The sequence below is a fragment of the Curcuma longa genome, chromosome 18 (assembly GCF_044706935.1).
Source record: "Curcuma longa cultivar G26 ecotype Majalengka, Jawa Barat chromosome 18, ITB_CL_G26_1.1, whole genome shotgun sequence".
In the NCBI taxonomy this organism is placed as follows: Eukaryota; Viridiplantae; Streptophyta; class Magnoliopsida; order Zingiberales; family Zingiberaceae; genus Curcuma; species Curcuma longa.
Window position 1 is genome coordinate 5,817,281 of NC_133878.1, and position 17,808 is coordinate 5,835,088.

The following is a 17,808-nucleotide window of genomic DNA, read 5'->3' on the forward strand; positions in this document are numbered from 1 at the left end:
CATATTTTTAATAGTTACAGGTCTAACTACTATAATTGTAGTTGTAGCTACTACGAAGTAGTTACAGAATCATAACAACTACAATTGTATAATAGTTATGATCCCATAGTTGATAAATAATATAAAAAATAAAAATATTTTTAAAATAAAAACAAATTGAGGTGGGATAGGATGTTATTTCAATAATAAATAAAAATAAATTGAGGTGGGATAGATGAAATTTCCTATTCATCTTTTATCCAGAAAATATGATAGATCTTTTATCCGAGATCCAGTAGAAATCTCATACAATAAATTATATTTGTATAATAAGATTGCTCACTATTTGGGTTGTAGTTGAGTCCGTGTTGGACTTCTTGATATGCATGTTTGTCTTTTGTAGAAAATCATTTATGTATAATAAGAATCTATCAAATAGCTGTTATAATGTTATAATGTGTGGAAATTATTAGTAATAGCTATAACATATTTAGGATTTAAGATTTAGAATTGACAATGTATAAAAATTACCTAATAGCTACTACAACGTGTAAAAGTCACTCAATAACTATTACAATGCATTGAAGTTACTCATTATCTGTTACAACGTGTTTAGGATGAATTTAGAATTTACACCATGTAAAACTATCCAGTAATTATTATAATGTGCAAACGTTACTCAGTATATGGTACAACGTGTTTAAGGTGAGTTTATAATTTACACCGTGTAGAAGCTACCAATAGCTAATATAATGTGTAGAAGCTATCAGTAGTTATTATAATGTGTTTATGTTGAGTTTAGAGTTTAAGGTTTACACTGAATAGAATCTATTCAATAATTGCTATAATGTGTTTAGGTGAATTTAGGAGTTAAGATTTAGGGTTTAGAATTTATGATTTAGAGTCTCTGAACAATATTATATCAAAATATTATTTACCAACTTGATCAAAATTATTTAAACTTCATTGAAATGATTTTAAAATAGTTGTAGAAGCTATTATGTAGCTGCTATAACTCTAAACCCTAAATTCACCATAAACAGGTTTGTAATAGCTATTGGTTAGTTTCTATATATTGTAGTAACTATTTGATAGCTTCTACATGTTATAAATCTTAAACATGTTATAGTAGTTACTGGATAGATTCTATATGTAATAACAATTATTAGTAATTGCTACAATAATAATACTGAGTTAAAGGATTTTTTTGAAATAAAATCATTTATGAAACGTTCATTTGATTATTTTTTAAAGATGTCCATTTTACATTTCTCTTATTTAGGATATGGCCTTTTAATTTTTTCTAAAAAACCTTCATTTCTTATTTAATTAAGAGCAAATCACTTTTAACGTAAATTCATTTGGCTGATCATGACCTACCCAATTAGTTGACTTTTACCTAAGATTCAAAGGGCGAATCGTTAAGTCAAACTTGGTCTGCGTGTCATAACGCATGCTTTCTTTTAGCCAATTTATGAATAATATATCTTCTGACGTACATGTTTGACTTAGAAGTCAACTTGCGGTAAGTGGATCGATAACGATTCACTCAGCCAGCAAACAAAGTCAAACAAAGTTGGCACAAGTCAACGTAGGGTCTTTTTCAGTCAGCCCCTATTCATAATCCTATTCAGACTTTTAGGATATTTTTTCTTAAAAAAATGAAATTTCTTTTTAATTTGATTAGAACTAGAATCACCAGGGCGGATCCAGAAATAATTTTTGGCGAGGACTAATAAAATTTTTTTTACAATGTACAGTATAGAGGAATCAATAATTTTTTTTAAAAAAGTAAATGTGCGGGAAGAAAATATCCTGATCCGAAAATCCAAAAATACATATCACTCAAAATGCAGATCACTTAGCCAACTATCTCTTATCCTCTCCTAATATTAAAACGGACAGAATCTCCCCAGTAAATTGGGGGTATAAGAGGTATACATAATGTCCCTGTCCAAATACACATCACCCGATCCGACTTTGCCAAAGTCGGATTCGACTACTAACCGCTTCTTGCCCACCACCCGATCCAACTCCTCAACGGCTTTTCGCATGACGTCAGGTTGTTCTAGCAAGTGTGCCAACAGCCACTCCGCTGTGTTTGAGGGATTGTCCACGGCGGCATAGATTAACTCCTATAAAAAAAGAAAGAAAGGAAAGTAATTACTTCTTTGTTAAAAAAAAAGAACTTTTTAATTATTTTTATAAAATATAATTAAACCTGTTATATTTTATATAATTAAATGTTATGAGCACATAAATAGAAATAGAAGATGATGAGAATTATAAAAATAAATATATGGATGATAGACAAGATAAAAAAATATTATATGCATGGCCATTTATGCTAAATAATAATACAAATATATTGTTAACACTAACCGCGCATTGAGCTTTAATTTCTTTACTGCTGAGAATCGGTTCACCGGAGTCGTCGGCGAGGGAGATCATGACATCGAGAAGGTCTTCCACCTCCTTCTTTTCTCCGCTCCTCCACTTCTCGATCCTTTCGTCGATGATCGGATCATGGTACTTGTAGATGGTGCTCGTCGCCTGCTCGGACATCCTCTCGTGGCCTTCCAAATCCAGGCACCTCAGCCACGGCGCGAAGTCCGACGGGCAAAAGGCATAGATCATCGATAGCATCGAGAACGCCGCCTCCACGTGCTCCACCTCCTCCTCGCGGGGGCCCTGGTGCGGGCCGCCGGCCCCGAAGTGCCTCACCTCGAAGATCATCCGCCTGATCACATTTGCGCTGTAGTACCTCATCGCCAGCCGAATGTCAACGAGGCCTCCGGCTCCGGCGGCGCACAGGTTGCGCAGGTACCTAGTGAGGTGGTTGGCCTCCTCGGCCTGCGCTGCCGCCAGCCAACGCAGCGTCGAGCTGCTCAGCACCTCGGACGCGATCACACGCCGCATCTTCTTCCATTGCGGGCCCAGCGGGCAGTCGCACTGGCGATCCTGGCGAGGGCTTCAGTCCCCCTCCAGCCCTCGCCTGGATCCGCCCCTGAGAATCACACTAGTTAAATCAAGTTTTCTTTATTTATTAAATAGTTTAACTTTAAGTCATTTATTTAAGGTTTGATTACGATTTTGTTTCCTTAATTTTTATTTAAGTATTTTAAACAATATATTACATGTATATTTATAATATTATTTCTACTTAATATTTTTCATACTGTATAAATTTTAGACTAGCAAATTATTGTTAAAAAGGAGAAACATTATAAATTTAAATTATTATTATTATTTAATAAATTACTGTCAATAAATTTAATTTATTAGATTCATATATTAATTGACCAAATTATAATATATTAATTGACCAAATTATAATTTAGACAATCGATTCATATGTTTAAGTAGTTTTATGAAAATTATTTCACATTTAAATAGATTTTAAAATAATTTTGATCAAACTTATTATTGTTAGAATAATTTTATCTGAAATTATTATTATTATTATAATTAAATTAGTTGAATAAAGATTAATTTTAAAAAGAAAATTTTAAATGATACTGTTTTAGAAATGCATTGTTGGAACTAAATTAGAATTTCAAATAATTTTAAATTTTAAAACAATCATTTATTATTATGTATAAAAATCTTAGGTTTGACGCGATAAATATATTAAAAAAGAATACAATTTAATGACTGATATGACTATAATCAGTGCAAAATTAAAAAATCAATCGAATTTAACTCTTTTATAAAAATAATCAACCTATCACATATAATATTATTTTAATATTGTAGTATATATTTAAGTAGTTATTATAATTATTTTAAAATAATTTTAATATTTTGATAAAATTTAAATAAATTTAATTAATTTAATAAAGAATATTTTAATTTAATAGTATTTAAAATTTGAGATTTAAAATTCAATTACAATTATGTAATCATCATTTAAGTTGTTTTAAAATGATTTCAATTAATTTAAAATAATTTTGAGTAAGTTTAAATAATTTTGATAGTCTTTTATGTATAATATTTTAATTTTTCAGATTTTTTAAATATAAAACATGATTTTATTTGTTTTAAAAAATCTGATTGACTATTCATATAAAACACCTTTTTATTTTATTTTTCATATATATATATATATATATATATATATATATATATAAGTTGAAATATCTTTTTCTAAAAATATAATTTATCTCTTCAATAAAATATATTTACAGACATAATCATAATTTTCTCGAATTTTTCATTCGATCAATCAATTATTCAAATTAGTAAATAACTTGTAAAATCACATTCATGAAAAATATAAATTATTGATAGAAAGAAAAAAAATATAAAATATCTTTTACAATTATGCTCCTGTGGTGGATTTCCAATAATGCCCCTGTAAAATAATTTAATTCTTCTTCCCGTCCTCTCCGCCCTCGTAGTAGACCTTCTTCCTCCGCTCCGCGCGCGCGCACGTGCAGATGGCGAGGAAGCACGTGGCGTAGATGCCGTGCACGCGCCAGTCGACCCGCGGCGGCTCGCCGCTCACCGCGCGGTGGAAGACTGCAGCGTAGTAGTGGACGCCGACCGCCAGCCCGATCACCAACTGCGCCAGGGCGAGCGAGCGCGAGGCGGCGGCGGGGGAGTCCTTGCAGCCGGAGAAGAGGGAGACTAGATCGGACAGCTGAAGCACCAGGTAGATCAGGTAGCCCATCGTCAGCGCCGCCTGCGTCCAGGTGTAGGAGGCCGGCGAGGTGGCGTAGAAGAAGCGCAGGGGCTCGAGCCCCGTCGCGAGGGCGGTAAGCGCGAGGGTGCCGAAGTAGATGGCGAGGTAAGCCTGGGTGAAGAGGAGCAGGCGGTGGAGGGAGAGGTAGGCGCGGAGGCGGCGGAATAGGAGGGTGAGCAGGAGCAAGGGGGGCACCAGGAAGAGGGAGGAGAGCGCGGGGGCGACCTTGGGGGCGAAGCTCTTGCCTACGTACGGCTTGACGCCTTCCGCGATGCCTTTGTTGGCGGCGGAGATGTAGACCTTGGAGGTGGCGGATAGGCGCCGTAGATCTGGGAGCAGGCGAGAGGGGAGCTCCCGGAAGTCTGAGATGATATCCGTGCCGTCGTCCAGTTCGTCCTCCGTCTCCATCCCAGCGGCCAACACCTTCGCCGCTTCTTCGCCGCCGTCTTCACCTTTTCATTCACCGTCGGCGGCTTCTTCGCCGGCGCCTGCTTGGCGGGTTGTTGCGCCTTGGGCACCTTGACGGAGGATTGGATCTTATTTTTAGCAATGGGCGAATCAAAATCTAATTTTTTGGAAGATTTGGTCGAATTGGAGACAGAATTGGTGGATTTGAGTTTGTCCTTAGACGATTTTGTTGAATTCGAGGCTTTGAGGGTGGCATTGAAGCTTTTGCCAAGCTTACCTTTGGCGGCGGCGGCGGCGGCGGAAACGGTGGGCTTCGAGAGCTTGGTCTGGTTTTTGGCCCCCAAGATCGGATTTTTCTTGGGCGCTGCAGGATTCTGCGCCCTTTCACCGCCGTCTCCCTCGCCGACGGATCTTCTGATCAAAAGCTTCGCCTTTTGAGGCTTGGAAGAAGAAGAAGCAGTGGCGTCGGCGGACGAGGAGCGAACAGCGAAGCTACCGTGAAGGAAGAGGAACAGTAGCAGCAGGACAGCGATGGAAGATGACGGAGAGGCCATTGCCAAGGACATGGAGATCTGAGATGTTGGCGAAGAGAGTGAGGATGCTCGATATATATATATATATATGAAGCACGATGAAGAGGAAGAAGAGGAAGTGAAAGTGGAAGTGGAACGACCACCATCTTCTTGACGCGGGAGGAAGGTCTCAAAGCCACATGGCGGGCGGGTGGAGACAAAGTGGGGTTGTGGGAGACGCAGCGAAAATCTTTGGAGCAATTTGAATTAAATTAAAAAATACATATGAGTTATAATTTAATATCATAAAATTTTTAAATTTTATATTGTGAGTGAGATTTGAATCATCATGGTTTAAGAAGTTTGTTCGACTATCATCCCGAGTGCAAGAGTATATTGAAGAGGATTTGAAGGGATTCAAAATTTTCTAAGTTCATTTGTTTGTTTGGAAACCTCCTTAATATATCTTCTGTTCTTGTAAAATGAGATTTGAATCTGCCACCTTAGCGATCATACATGGTCAGCCTTCTTAATATATCTACACCCTTAGATTTAAATCCGATAATATAAATTGAGAGCAATGAATCTCTATAAAAATTTATTAGTTAGTTTTGAAATTGGGTAATGAACCTATACCTTTTGAAAATTTAATATTTTTAAGCGGAAGGGAATCCTATAAATACTTTGATGATACTGGTTAGTGAGTATCATTGTCTTAAATCTTATCAAGAGCTTGTAAAAAAAATTATCAAATTTTTATAAATTTAAAAATTTATTTCCATAATTTACATTGTGACTAAAAATATAAATATTTTAAAAAATTTTTAAAAGTACATTGATTTTAATTTGAAATGATTCAAAATTTTCTAATTCCATCAACCAATTTAAAAATCTCTTTTATATATATATGTTCTTAAATTGAATTCGATAGTATAAATTGAAAGTTAAATAAAATTGAATATTCATATGATGAAAAAGGTTCTTGTAGCCTTATGAAAACTTGTAAAAGATAGGTGTGTATTTAATTTTAATGTTTCCTGTCTTCTTAAAATATGTGCCATGAATATTCGTTTCTTTTAGAAAAGAAAAGAATATTTATGGCATCATGTCCTTGAGACTCGTAACATTAAATCGTGTATTAATTTCTTAAGTATTTAAAAATTAAATCTCAATTTTATATATTAATGGATGAATTATTTTAATTGACGATTGATGTAAGAATATTAGACTGATAGATTATCCACTATATGAGCGCCTTTTAATTTATTTTAGTGGTGGATGGTTTTTTTTATGAAATTAAATCATTCATTTTTAAAATTAATTAGTATAATTTGAATATTTCGATGTTAATTCAAAAATAAACAAAATAAATAAATAAGAAGTACCATGCAAATTATTTTCTACAATTCCTTTATCTGTCGCAACGCTCTTCGATGGAGAAACGTTTTTCATCTGGATTTTTTTTATGTTTGAGTGGCCCTTGGCCTCAATTAATCTATATAAGCATGGAATTTATTAGTATTTTGATTTTTTTTAGATAATTTAAGTAGGACGGTAAATGAATAGTCGAGTCCAATTTTATAATATTTAAATTTATTTAATAAGATAATTGAATCAAATTAAATAGAATCTTAAATAAATTAAAATGTTAAAATAATTATTTAAGTTTGACTTATTTTTTAAATAAATTTGAGCTTAATTTAAATTTCACTTGAATTTGATTTATTTAGATGATATCAAATTTTCAATTAAATTAATTGATTATTTAAAATTTTTATATTTTAAATTTATTTGATTAGTTATTAAATTTAATAATATAAATTTATTTATTTATTTTGAAAATTTCTTTATTTATTTAATATTTTAATAAAAATTTTATTTATGAATATGATTTAAAAATATTATTTATGAATATTATTCATAAATATTATTAAAGAATATTAACAAATTAAATATATATATATATATATATATATAAACTTATTTATTTAATTTAATAAGTTGTCCAAGTTTATTTATTTAATTAATTTTATACATATTGAACAAATATAAATACACTTTTATAACAATAATTTCATGGTCATGATATAACAATAATTTCATGTTCAGATTTTTGGATAACATTAAAAAAATATCAACTGCAAGATGAAAGTTCAATATCTTGACATCTCAAACATGATTTATGTGCTTTGGGAGGTCCGTAACAAGTCTAGCTATGAGAGGAAGACACCATGCCAACGAGGAGAACAATGCTATCATTTGACAATGATGCTCTTCATGCCTAGTTAGTATCATCACTTATAATCACTTATTTAATTTTTAAAACTGATTAATTTTAGAGGTGACCGATTTGACAATCATCAAGATAAATCAGGAAGCATGAACGTTGTGACTTCGGGACGAAATTAATCAACCTGAAGCGTAAATGTTTGATTAACTACGGAAGCGTAGCTCCGGGGTAATCACCTTGTTACTCATTGTCACAAAAGATAATAACACTCACCCCAAATGCTTCTCCAATGTCCGCCCTAAGACCTTGTGAAAGGAAAATAAATCATGATACCGAGCAAACTCATAGGTGGGAGAAATTAAATTCCCTAAAGACATGCTCCCGTGGGATTCAAACCTTACTCCATTATTATAAATCTACCATCCGAGGACTTAACTACGCCCATAGGGCAATCGCCTTGTAACTCATTGTAGTAAAAGGTGGAATTTGACACCTCAGCAGCTCCACCAGTTGACCTCACGACTATATGCGAGGAGGTAAATCGAGAAGTTGTAATTAACCGTTGTTAGAGCTGTCAAACGGGCCAACCCATGACGGGATAGATCAACCCACAAGAAAATCATCATATGGCAGGGCGAGGCGAGCCTGCACACCAACTTGATGGATTGAGAAATCTCCAACCCAATCGAACACAAGGCGGGTTGCAAGTTAGGTGGGTTAACCCACGGGTCTGTCAAAAAATAAAAAATATTAAAAAAATTTAAGTTTAGATTATCGTTTAAATTGGTAAAGTTAAAAATTTTAAACTTAAATTGTGGTTTAAAGGGATTAACTCCACTAGTCAATTGAATTTTCTACTTTAATTTTAAATTTTAAATCAAAAAATAAATTGGTTCATAACTCACAGGCCAGTCCAAGCTCGATCTACGGGCTGAACCACTTGTTAGTGCCTAGATGGAACCCAAACTCATCTTAAAATAGTTGATAAAACTTTGGACCTAAGCCCTTATATTTTTGTTCTTGGTCTCTCCAACTCAAAAGACCTCATACCAATGGGGAGATATTTTTCTCGACTTCATCAAAATTTGATCGTTATCTATTGTAGCAATATCTACCCCACAGTAGCCAACCTATGCCCCGGGGGATAACTCATTGCACTACAGTAAAGGATAGAATCTGTCATCCCAACGGTCTCATATAGTTGACTTCACGATCACATGTGAGATTGAGAAGGTGTTTAGCATGGGAAATTAATTCTTATACATAATTGATTACATAAGCATAAATCAATTTTTAAAATAAAAAAAATAATATTCAAAATTATTTGAGTTATAAAAGGTTGATGTAGTTAAAAGACGTGCAGTTTGACAAAGATAATTATGGTGAATATTTTATGCTTTGACTTTTCACTAAGATTAATCGTTAGTGATGCGGATGATAAGAGCGACGTAGCCCCTCCTTGAACGAAGGTCAAGAGTCCCTGATGGTCAAACCCAAGTCGAGATGTCAGGACTAGTCAACATGAACCCGACTACATCAGATTTAGTCAGCCAGCGACTCAGGCTCAGGCCATACCTAGGGAGTCACGTGGGCTCGACCCCAACCCCCTCAGCGGGACTTCAAGACCACACCAGGTATCTCGTCTCGGCCAATCTTGACCCAACAAATCTTGTCTTGTCTCGACCATCTCAAGTGTCTATTCTCAGTCACTCCACCTCGCTCTGCTTCATCTTGGGATCTCACCTCGAGCCCCCTACACGCCAACACAACACACAAGCACCCAGAGGAGAACATTCTTATAGGCAGTCATCCGGGTGAAAACGTACCAGTTGGAGAATGTATCCGCAAAAGTCACAGACTCAGTCCCCTTTGATACCCTTTATTCTGAGCATCAGGACAGAAGGCATGTCAGACGCAGTGTCCTCCGATACCCCCTCTTCTGCACATAAAGCCAAGGGGAATACAAAGTTGTCAAACCTAGTTCTCTCTGATGTTCCTTTTTCCTACACATACGACCAAAATGGAATGAAGATAAGAGGGAATTTCCTTTCTTGGCAAGCGATCGCAAGCAACTAGGAAGACGTCTCCTTGCTTGACGTGGAGGAGCCTAGCGCAGATTATAAAATGACTAACCTACCACCATACTAGAGGTTCGATCTCTAAAACTTTACTCCTACTACTTTCTCTCTCGTTTTACACCATCCTCATCGAAAACTTAACTTGAGCGTCGAAGTGGCTTGTCGGGATTCCCCGACATCAATCTAACATTCTCTTTGAAGTGTGCTTCAAGTTCGGATCGAGATCCGTCCCCTCATTCAACCCGAAGACCATCCGCATTGGACAGTTCGTTAACTGATGACTTAACTATCCACAATATTTGACCGAAATAGTTAGCAATCTCATTAATGACTTTTACATTTCACTTTGATAGACATTGGTCAAATAGATCAACAAAGATAACTAACTCACTATTTATTCATCCAAGTAAAACAAGGAAATATATCAAAGTTTTAGGGCATCCATCGAAGGAAACAATGTTCCCTCCTTCCTTCTTCGCTCTTATTCATCCATCCAATTAAATGATCCATAGGGCCATCGAGATAGGAAAAAATCTATTCCAAAATATGATTGAGTTGGTTAGTGTGGAACAGACTTACTAAAATAAATAAGAATCGAATCTCAACGAAATCGAGACAATGCCCTCCCCATAGTGGTCAACTATAACTTCTTGATTTACCTCATTCAGGAGGAAATAGAAAAAAAATCTAGGGCATAAAATTTGCACAGCAATAATGGACATGAATATTTTTGCCTACAATTTCCAGTTGCAGTTGCAAAAAGTTGTTTCGATACCGAAGCTACCTACTGGTACAAGAGACGGTTAGCAAATTCAAAGGTGTGACAAAGATACCATGTTATGTGGAATGAGAATGACTTCTTTGCTCAATCTTCCTTCTTTTTCGCAACATATGGATACTTCTGGTATATGACTATGCTACTAGTGACAAGAGGTAGAGCCGCAAGGCAGTGCACCGACGGCGGCTTCCCGTCGAAAATGAGCTGCAGCAATGCAGTTACAAGCAATGCAGATACGATGACGAAGCCCTGGTAAAATACAAGAAAACCAGCATTAGAAGAACACTAGAACAAGATGACTTATATTCGCTTCGATAATCTTCTCTACTCACCTTTTTAACACCTCCGGCATGAGCAGTGACAAGCCCCACGAGAATCCCTCCGACAGCGTTCATCACTACCGGTATCTGGTAAGAACGGGAGTATACAAAATTAGACAGGACATACACTTCCTGAAACAATTTCTAACAAGAACAAATTTGTGTTATGCCATTAAATAAAAGGTCTAAAAAGGTATCTCTCAGGCATATCTACTACTGACTAAAGCTGATTAAATTTTAGGATGGCAAAACAAGATCAGATTCAAGTTGTAGGCAAGGGTGAAAATCACTCTCATTGAAGCCTTCAGCACTCTAATTAGGCATGAACATGAAATGCCAACAGAGTAGATATAGACCATTGCTGTGTAGATTACAACAGAGTAATTAATATCAGACGTCTACGGTGAAACAGTAAATGATTAAGATGATTCTCACATTATTCAATAAAAGAAACCATTATTTCTATTTTATTGATTTCATTATTACCAACCTTTGCTCAATGATTATCACTGGACAATCAGTTTTACGGAAAAAAAAAAGAATCTGACTGAATAGTGAGTCACATTGTGCTGTATGAATACAAGGGCAGTGCCATTAATTCACCAAGAGTTATTAATAAAGATTTGAAGCTCAATTATTCTCTAAACTAAAAGCCAACAGGTGAATAATGGGAAAGAGAAATTAGAAGAGAAACCTATAGCCGGGAAACTATATGAAAACTAGGATACAATAACAACAACAACCACCAAGTCTTATCCCAATAGGTGGGGTCAACTATATGGATCCTTCTATATTCTATTACTATATTATCATTTATATTTAGATAAATTTTATTTTATTTAACTGTTGTTAATCAAGTCCTTTTTTCTACTCTTCCTCGTTTGACATATTTGTATAATGTCACATACCTAACTATTTGAGATACGTGTCCTATATGAAAACTAAGATAACAGAAAATAAATTCTGAAATGGTAATTCACTAAAGAGAAACAGGGAAAATTAAATCATGTGTTTTTAGCATTAAAACTTGTTTAATTGCCTTGAAAACAAATATTTAAATACTTCTCTCATCTTATTGTTTCTAAAATGAACCACAAATTTTTTGCATTGGGAGATCATTCAAAATTTCTGAAATTCAATTTGGATTGAGTTAAACAAGCTTAAATTTAATACTGATCATCAATATATTTGCTAAAATAAATGACATTGGAGAAAAATGAGCTAATTGCTATTGCCAGCTTAATCATATTAAATCGATTCCATTGTATGTAGCTCTCAACCACTAAGAATTTCAAACACATTCTGTTCATGGAAAAGAACATGCAATAGTCCCTAATCCATTTCTCGCAAAAAAGTAAACTGAAGATTTTCCTACCAAGAATTGCCATCATAATCTATTATCCTTCTCAGTTCATATTTACAAGTCACAAGCAAAAACAACAACAAAAAAAAAGAATTTAATAAAATTCTTCAATGCGAAACATACTAAAGCTTTAACACATTCAAATCAGAAATCTCTCTGTGCAAAAAGTGAATCAATAATCTCATTCCAATAAACTAAAACAGAATGTTTAAGATTAGAAGAATCAGGCAAAGGGAACCAATAAAACATGCAAACCAATGCCCTATCAGCAATTTCAACCTATAAAAATGATGGGTTTCAAGATTTAAGAACAAATCTATCATGTATAATATAAATTCAAACAGCTCCACAATTGGCATTATTCTGTTCAGAGAAATTATCCAAGGTTAAGATACACAAATCTCAATGCCCGCACCATAGCTTATCACAACCAGTTTAAGAAGCAAGGTAATGTCACTCTATGACTACAAGACATAAAACAAATGAAAATTGTCTAAAAAAAAAATCCTTGGCACTCAAAATTTTCTTAAATTCTATTTAGTGGATTAGATCTATGTGCAGAAGAGTGTCTAATAAAACATAGTTTGTAATTATTAGCTAAATGCAAAAAGGAGTAAGAAAATAGCTAAATACAAAAAGGAGTAAGAAAATATATAATACAAAAAGGAGTAAGAAAATGGTGAAAAAAATTGAATCTTACCCAAGTCCACACAGTCCAACCATGAAAAAAGCCGTATTGCCTTATCAACTCACCATCAGGAGACTTAAAAGTACTTGCCAACAAGCAGAAAATGCCAACAAATGACATTTCTACTGTCATTAAATAGGATGTGTGTTTCTTCACCTGTAAACAGAGCAAAGTGGCATTGACAGATTAAGACAAAATAACAAGACAAACACAATTAAGAACTGACCTGAGATGCCCACTGGCACAAAGCAGAAGCCAAGCCAGAAAGAACAGAAGCGACCATGACAGGAATAATTCCATAAAGCAAAACCAGATCAGAATCACTGCTACTGGAACCCTTGCCAGAACTCGCACCAATGCTCAAAAGAGCGGCAGCAATGACTAACAAGATAAGAGCTCCAAGTTGCTTTTGTGATTGTTTGTGCCTGTAAATTGATATCAGTGATCATGGGGGTCATGTTAGTTTTCTTGTGAAGAATTGTTTCTTCCTGAAATATACAATCAGAATCCAAGTTATTTCCATTCGTCTCTTAGGTTGAGATTATGTAGCATAATGATGTTTATTATGCTATCTTTCTTATAAATCATCTAGCAGTTAGACAAATGAAAGCATAACTTTCCTCATGCTAGGCGAACTCTGTTTACAATTAAATATTTAATTTTTGAAATGCAAATTCACTTTTGCAAATAGAACAACATAAACTTCACATGAAACAGTTTGACAAACTAGTATGTATAGTATTTCTCCATGTGCTCAACGTGAGCAATAACTTACCACCAAACAAAGTTATTAAACAACTAGAACAGAAAGCCCAGCACTGGAATATGGCAAGGCTAAAAAGCTCCAATCATGGATTTGAATGCAATACAAGCGCATGAGACCTTGGATGCAATGAGTTTGAAAGGGGTTGATCTGATCCTGCAATCTAAATCCAAGATACTTAGGTTGCATTTCACAGACCTACTCTCCAGGGTATAGAAGCAAGAATAACTATTTTATGCAAAATCAACCTATGTATACACTGTTAAAATTCACTTTGTGCATTTCTAGAAAAACAAAACCTACAAGGCTATAACCATTCAAACCAACTCCTACAGCAATTGGGTCTTATTTGAAGTACAAATTTGGATCAAACATGTGGCTTCATCTGGATGTAGGAATAATGACAACCCAATGAAATACAATTCTGGATAATCCTGAATTTATTGAATCATAATTTTAATTTATCAAGTTGGCAAACCAACACTTCCCTACTAATAACAGAATCATGGAATTTAAAGAATAAGGTTGGAGCATCTGCAGCCCTGCAGCTTTAATGAGTGGAAACTTTGAAGGATCAAACACAAGTTGGAATTTTAAAAATTGGGAGTTCTATTCATATAGGTCCACTTAGATATGTCTGTAGCAGATATCAGTTGGATAAAAACAAGTTAAAAGTTAAAAACAATGAGAAGAACTTGGAAAAGGAACACAGATACAAGAAGATTTGTAATACCAAATTACCTACCCCAAAATAAGGTAAGTAAAAAAGGCTGTGAAAAGTAGCTTTGTCTGGTTAAGGATTGAAAACGTCAGTGAATCAAGATTCTTGTATGATATCTGTAACAAGCTATTCTGCAATGCATAAATGGCTGCTGGAAGGCCAGATGCAGTCAATGCTGTAACCAACCTCCACTGCTTAAATTGCTTCTTCAAATTACCTCCTTTTGCTAAAAGAAGAACAGCACAAATAACCTACCAAAAGTGCAAACTTTACATTTCAAACAGCTACAGATATATAATTCAGAAAATGCAAAAATAAAACTAGAACCATGAATCACCTTCGCCAGCTCACATGATAGAACAGATGAAGTAACAATAACATCTTTTCTGCAGCAGCAAATTATAAGATAATAAGAAAAAGAGTTACTTGACATTAAATCCATGAACATTTTCCTTGGCATCAACTAATTGAATATGTATAATTAATAGTATTGACTAAACATATAGCGAAAATTCATTCCCAGTTGCGTTAATCTCCCCCAAATAGAGAAAAAGGGAACCGATCATATGCAACATTACCAAGCAATCCGATCCGATACCCTAAAGATCAAATGAAGAATAGACCAAAATTTTCGACATTAAAAAACGACGGGATTCGGATCGAAAGCATATGAAGAGATAGAGAGGAATCATAGGAGAACCAGAAGAAGCCGAGATCTCAACCCGGTAAAGCGTTTGGAGAGGAGCGGTTGCGCGCCGTACTGAAGGGTGAGGAGTGCGAGGTAAAGCCACACTCTCGCGCTCGGGGCATCGGAACTCCTCGGGGCCTTTCTCTTCGCCGGAGCACCGGCAGTAGCCATCGGACGCACGAAAAAGAAGAAGAAGAAGAAGAAGCCCAACGCTTTGGCTTGTTCCAATCGCGGAGGCGAGGGTCAAAAAGGCCGACGGAGGCAAGGGATCTGTGGGATCCACCTGACACTGCGGGCTACTTCTGGTGGGCGCCCACCAACCACTCGCTGTGTGCGCGTCTTGTGATACCTCGGTGAGAAAGTGGGTAGACGGTGGGCGGGCGGAGATACTTTATTACAAATGTATTGGTTCGTTGAACGTCCGACCGAATTTTAAACCGCGTTGAACCGAAAAATCGAATTCGTTTCTCCGAGTTGATACGCAACGAATCCACAGGCTGGCCTTTCAAGTTCTACAACCCTACACAACATCATTTGATCTTCAACCTAATTAATGAGGTTTACAGTATAATACATAAAGAGAAATTGTGATTAGATCACAATTAATATGTATATCTATATATGTAATTGTGTATATACTGAAATATTCTCTAGTAGATGAATTGATGAGATTGAACATCATCAATTCTATGATACTAGTATATGTTAGACTCCTTAATTTTACCAAACAGTTGATCCTCATTGGCTGGAAATATTAGAATATTGAGAGTTAACACATGGATGCTGGTTAAGGGTAACTGATTCATTGAAATGAATTACCATGAGATTTCATATAGTTATATAAATGTCTATGAAGATTTCATTGCAGTTCGAGTGCAAGTTTCCTCCGATTTGAGGTATTTAAGTTATCTTGGTCATGGAGACTTATACTTTGACATCTTAAGCAAGCGTCTCTACAGAAGTATAAACCCAGGATGACTGGATATAGACTGAAGTGTCTGAAGGTATTTGAGTAGCCAATAGATGATTCACCACTTCTTTAATTAGGAGATGTATACCCTATGACCACTTGTCAAGATTGTTACTCGTAAGTCTTTAGCCAAAGCAATAACGCGTTAAGAGGATGACTCACTCGGATAATTATTTTGAGTAATTTGAATTCGCAGGACACGAAACTATAGCTTGGGCAAGGTTTGATATAGTTAACATAGTGGAGACTGACACATAGACCATGTCCTGAACTAAATAGGTATAAGATGGTGAAAGAAATAGAGGTACAATCAACTGTAGCTGCTAAAGGGTTCAAAAGTGGTTCTGGAATCAACTGTAATTTTCTAAATAATTGGGAGTCATGATGTACTACTATCATTTATGATCGATCCGTAATTAATGGTTAATTATGGATGATCAACATAAATAAAAAACTTATAAGATTACACGCACTACGAGTTTCTCTAAAAGATATAAAATGAGTTTGAGAATTTGATTCTCAGACCGAGAGAGATTGAGTCTAGTTAGACTAGACGAAGGGTAAATATGAAAGATATTTTGCCAAAAAGGAAGCGCGAATGAATCACATCTTTTGAAGATAAAGTGGGCTCTCTTTGGTTTAATTATAAACTAATTTAGTTTTATTTTAATTAAAGGTAGTTAGTTTTGAACCAATCCAGTTTGATTGTGCACCAAACTTAAGGCTACAAGATTGGAGTTTGGTTTAATAGATTCTGTTAATTTTTCTTAACAAAATTTATTTGTTAAACATCTATAAATATAACTCTTATGAAGAGTTATTTACGGAGATTAAAAACTTAATTGTTAGGTTTTCAGTCAAACACAAAACCAATGCGGTTTGATTTTGAAACTTAAATTTATAGCGGTTTAGAGTTTGGGTTAATGGATGTGAATTTTTGATTAGCGAACCAAATTCGTTATAGGTCTATAAATATAACTCTTATGAAAAGTTATTGACAAGGTTTAAAACCTAATTTTAGGTTTAAAAATCATAGCCCTCTTCCTCCCCTAGCCACCCAACCAAACTTTCCTTCCTCCTTATCGTGTCGCCCAACACAAAGAGGTGTCTTTGTGTTGCCGCCACCTAAAGCTTGGGTTTGTTAGTTGTCGCCAGTCATAGAGCTCCTTCCAAAGCTCACCATCGGTCCTTAATCCTCCTAGGATCAATACCTTCTAAGGGTCGATCATTTTGGAGCCAAAGGAAGTTACAACCGATAGTGAAAGCTAATAAAGAGTGTCATGACATAAGACTTCGTGTTTATACTAACAAATAGAGCCTCAATAGTGTAAGGTAAAATTCATACTACTACTCTTATTTTATTTATTTATTTTTGATAATCTAAGTATCTAATTTTTACGATCCAATTAATTCTATAGATAACTAATCCGGTCTTATAAAAGTTTTCTATTGATCATCAGAATAATAAAAAAAAGATTGCGACAGTCCATTCAAGCGGCTAGCGTTCTTAGACCTATCATTCCATTAGAGAAAAAATTTCCCACAGTGCGACGCAATTGAGCCTTAAATATTAGATGTCTGATTATTTGTTGAAGGACTTGATCGCTGCACAGTAGCCTTGTGGGC

The 17,808-nt window shown here is 35.2% G+C and overlaps 3 protein-coding genes and 1 pseudogene across 3 annotated transcripts in view; all 4 read right to left on the minus strand.

The window, feature by feature from the left end:
* The window catches only part of LOC141812143 (phenylalanine N-monooxygenase-like), a 2,384-nt gene extending 1,810 nt beyond the window's left edge, over window positions 1–574 (minus strand). The window contains exon 1 of the mRNA XM_074700179.1: window positions 571–574. Within this exon, the coding sequence (XP_074556280.1) occupies window positions 571–574 (4 nt within the window). The remainder of the gene's footprint in view (window positions 1–570) is intronic.
* A 1,297-nt stretch (window positions 575–1,871) lies between these two features.
* LOC141812144 (phenylalanine N-monooxygenase-like) lies at window positions 1,872–4,170 on the minus strand. Its single transcript, XM_074700180.1, has 3 exons — window positions 4,165–4,170; window positions 2,362–2,940; window positions 1,872–2,114 (listed from the first exon to the last, which is right to left on the minus strand). Exons 1-3 carry the CDS (start codon window positions 4,168–4,170, stop codon window positions 1,872–1,874), a joined length of 828 nt encoding a protein of 275 aa, XP_074556281.1.
* A 73-nt stretch (window positions 4,171–4,243) lies between these two features.
* LOC141812378 (uncharacterized) lies at window positions 4,244–5,625 on the minus strand (annotated as a pseudogene).
* A 4,943-nt stretch (window positions 5,626–10,568) lies between these two features.
* Window positions 10,569–15,425, minus strand: LOC141812178 (UDP-N-acetylglucosamine transporter ROCK1). Its single transcript, XM_074700213.1, has 7 exons — window positions 15,247–15,425; window positions 14,862–14,910; window positions 14,549–14,775; window positions 13,267–13,465; window positions 13,053–13,196; window positions 11,002–11,076; window positions 10,569–10,918 (listed from the first exon to the last, which is right to left on the minus strand). Exons 1-7 carry the CDS (start codon window positions 15,381–15,383, stop codon window positions 10,757–10,759), a joined length of 993 nt encoding a protein of 330 aa, XP_074556314.1. The 5' UTR covers window positions 15,384–15,425; the 3' UTR covers window positions 10,569–10,756.
* Window positions 15,426–17,808: the final 2,383 nt, after the last annotated feature.

What these genes read in the sequence shown, in the direction of transcription:
- LOC141812178 (XM_074700213.1), bottom strand. Translation starts at nt 15,383, where the DNA reads ATGGCTACTGCCGGTGCTCCGGCGAAGAGAAAGGCCCCGAGGAGTTCC. An exon ending in TTTACTTACCTTATTTTGGG is followed by an intron (nt 13,466 to 14,548) that starts GTAGGTAATTTG and finishes ATCAATTTACAG; the next exon opens with GCACAAACAATCACAAAAGC. An exon ending in TGTGCCAGTGGGCATCTCAG is followed by an intron (nt 13,197 to 13,266) that starts GTCAGTTCTTAA and finishes CTCTGTTTACAG; the next exon opens with GTGAAGAAACACACATCCTA.
- LOC141812144 (XM_074700180.1), bottom strand. An exon ending in AAATTAAAGCTCAATGCGCG is followed by an intron (nt 2,115 to 2,361) that starts GTTAGTGTTAAC and finishes CTTTTTTTATAG; the next exon opens with GAGTTAATCTATGCCGCCGT.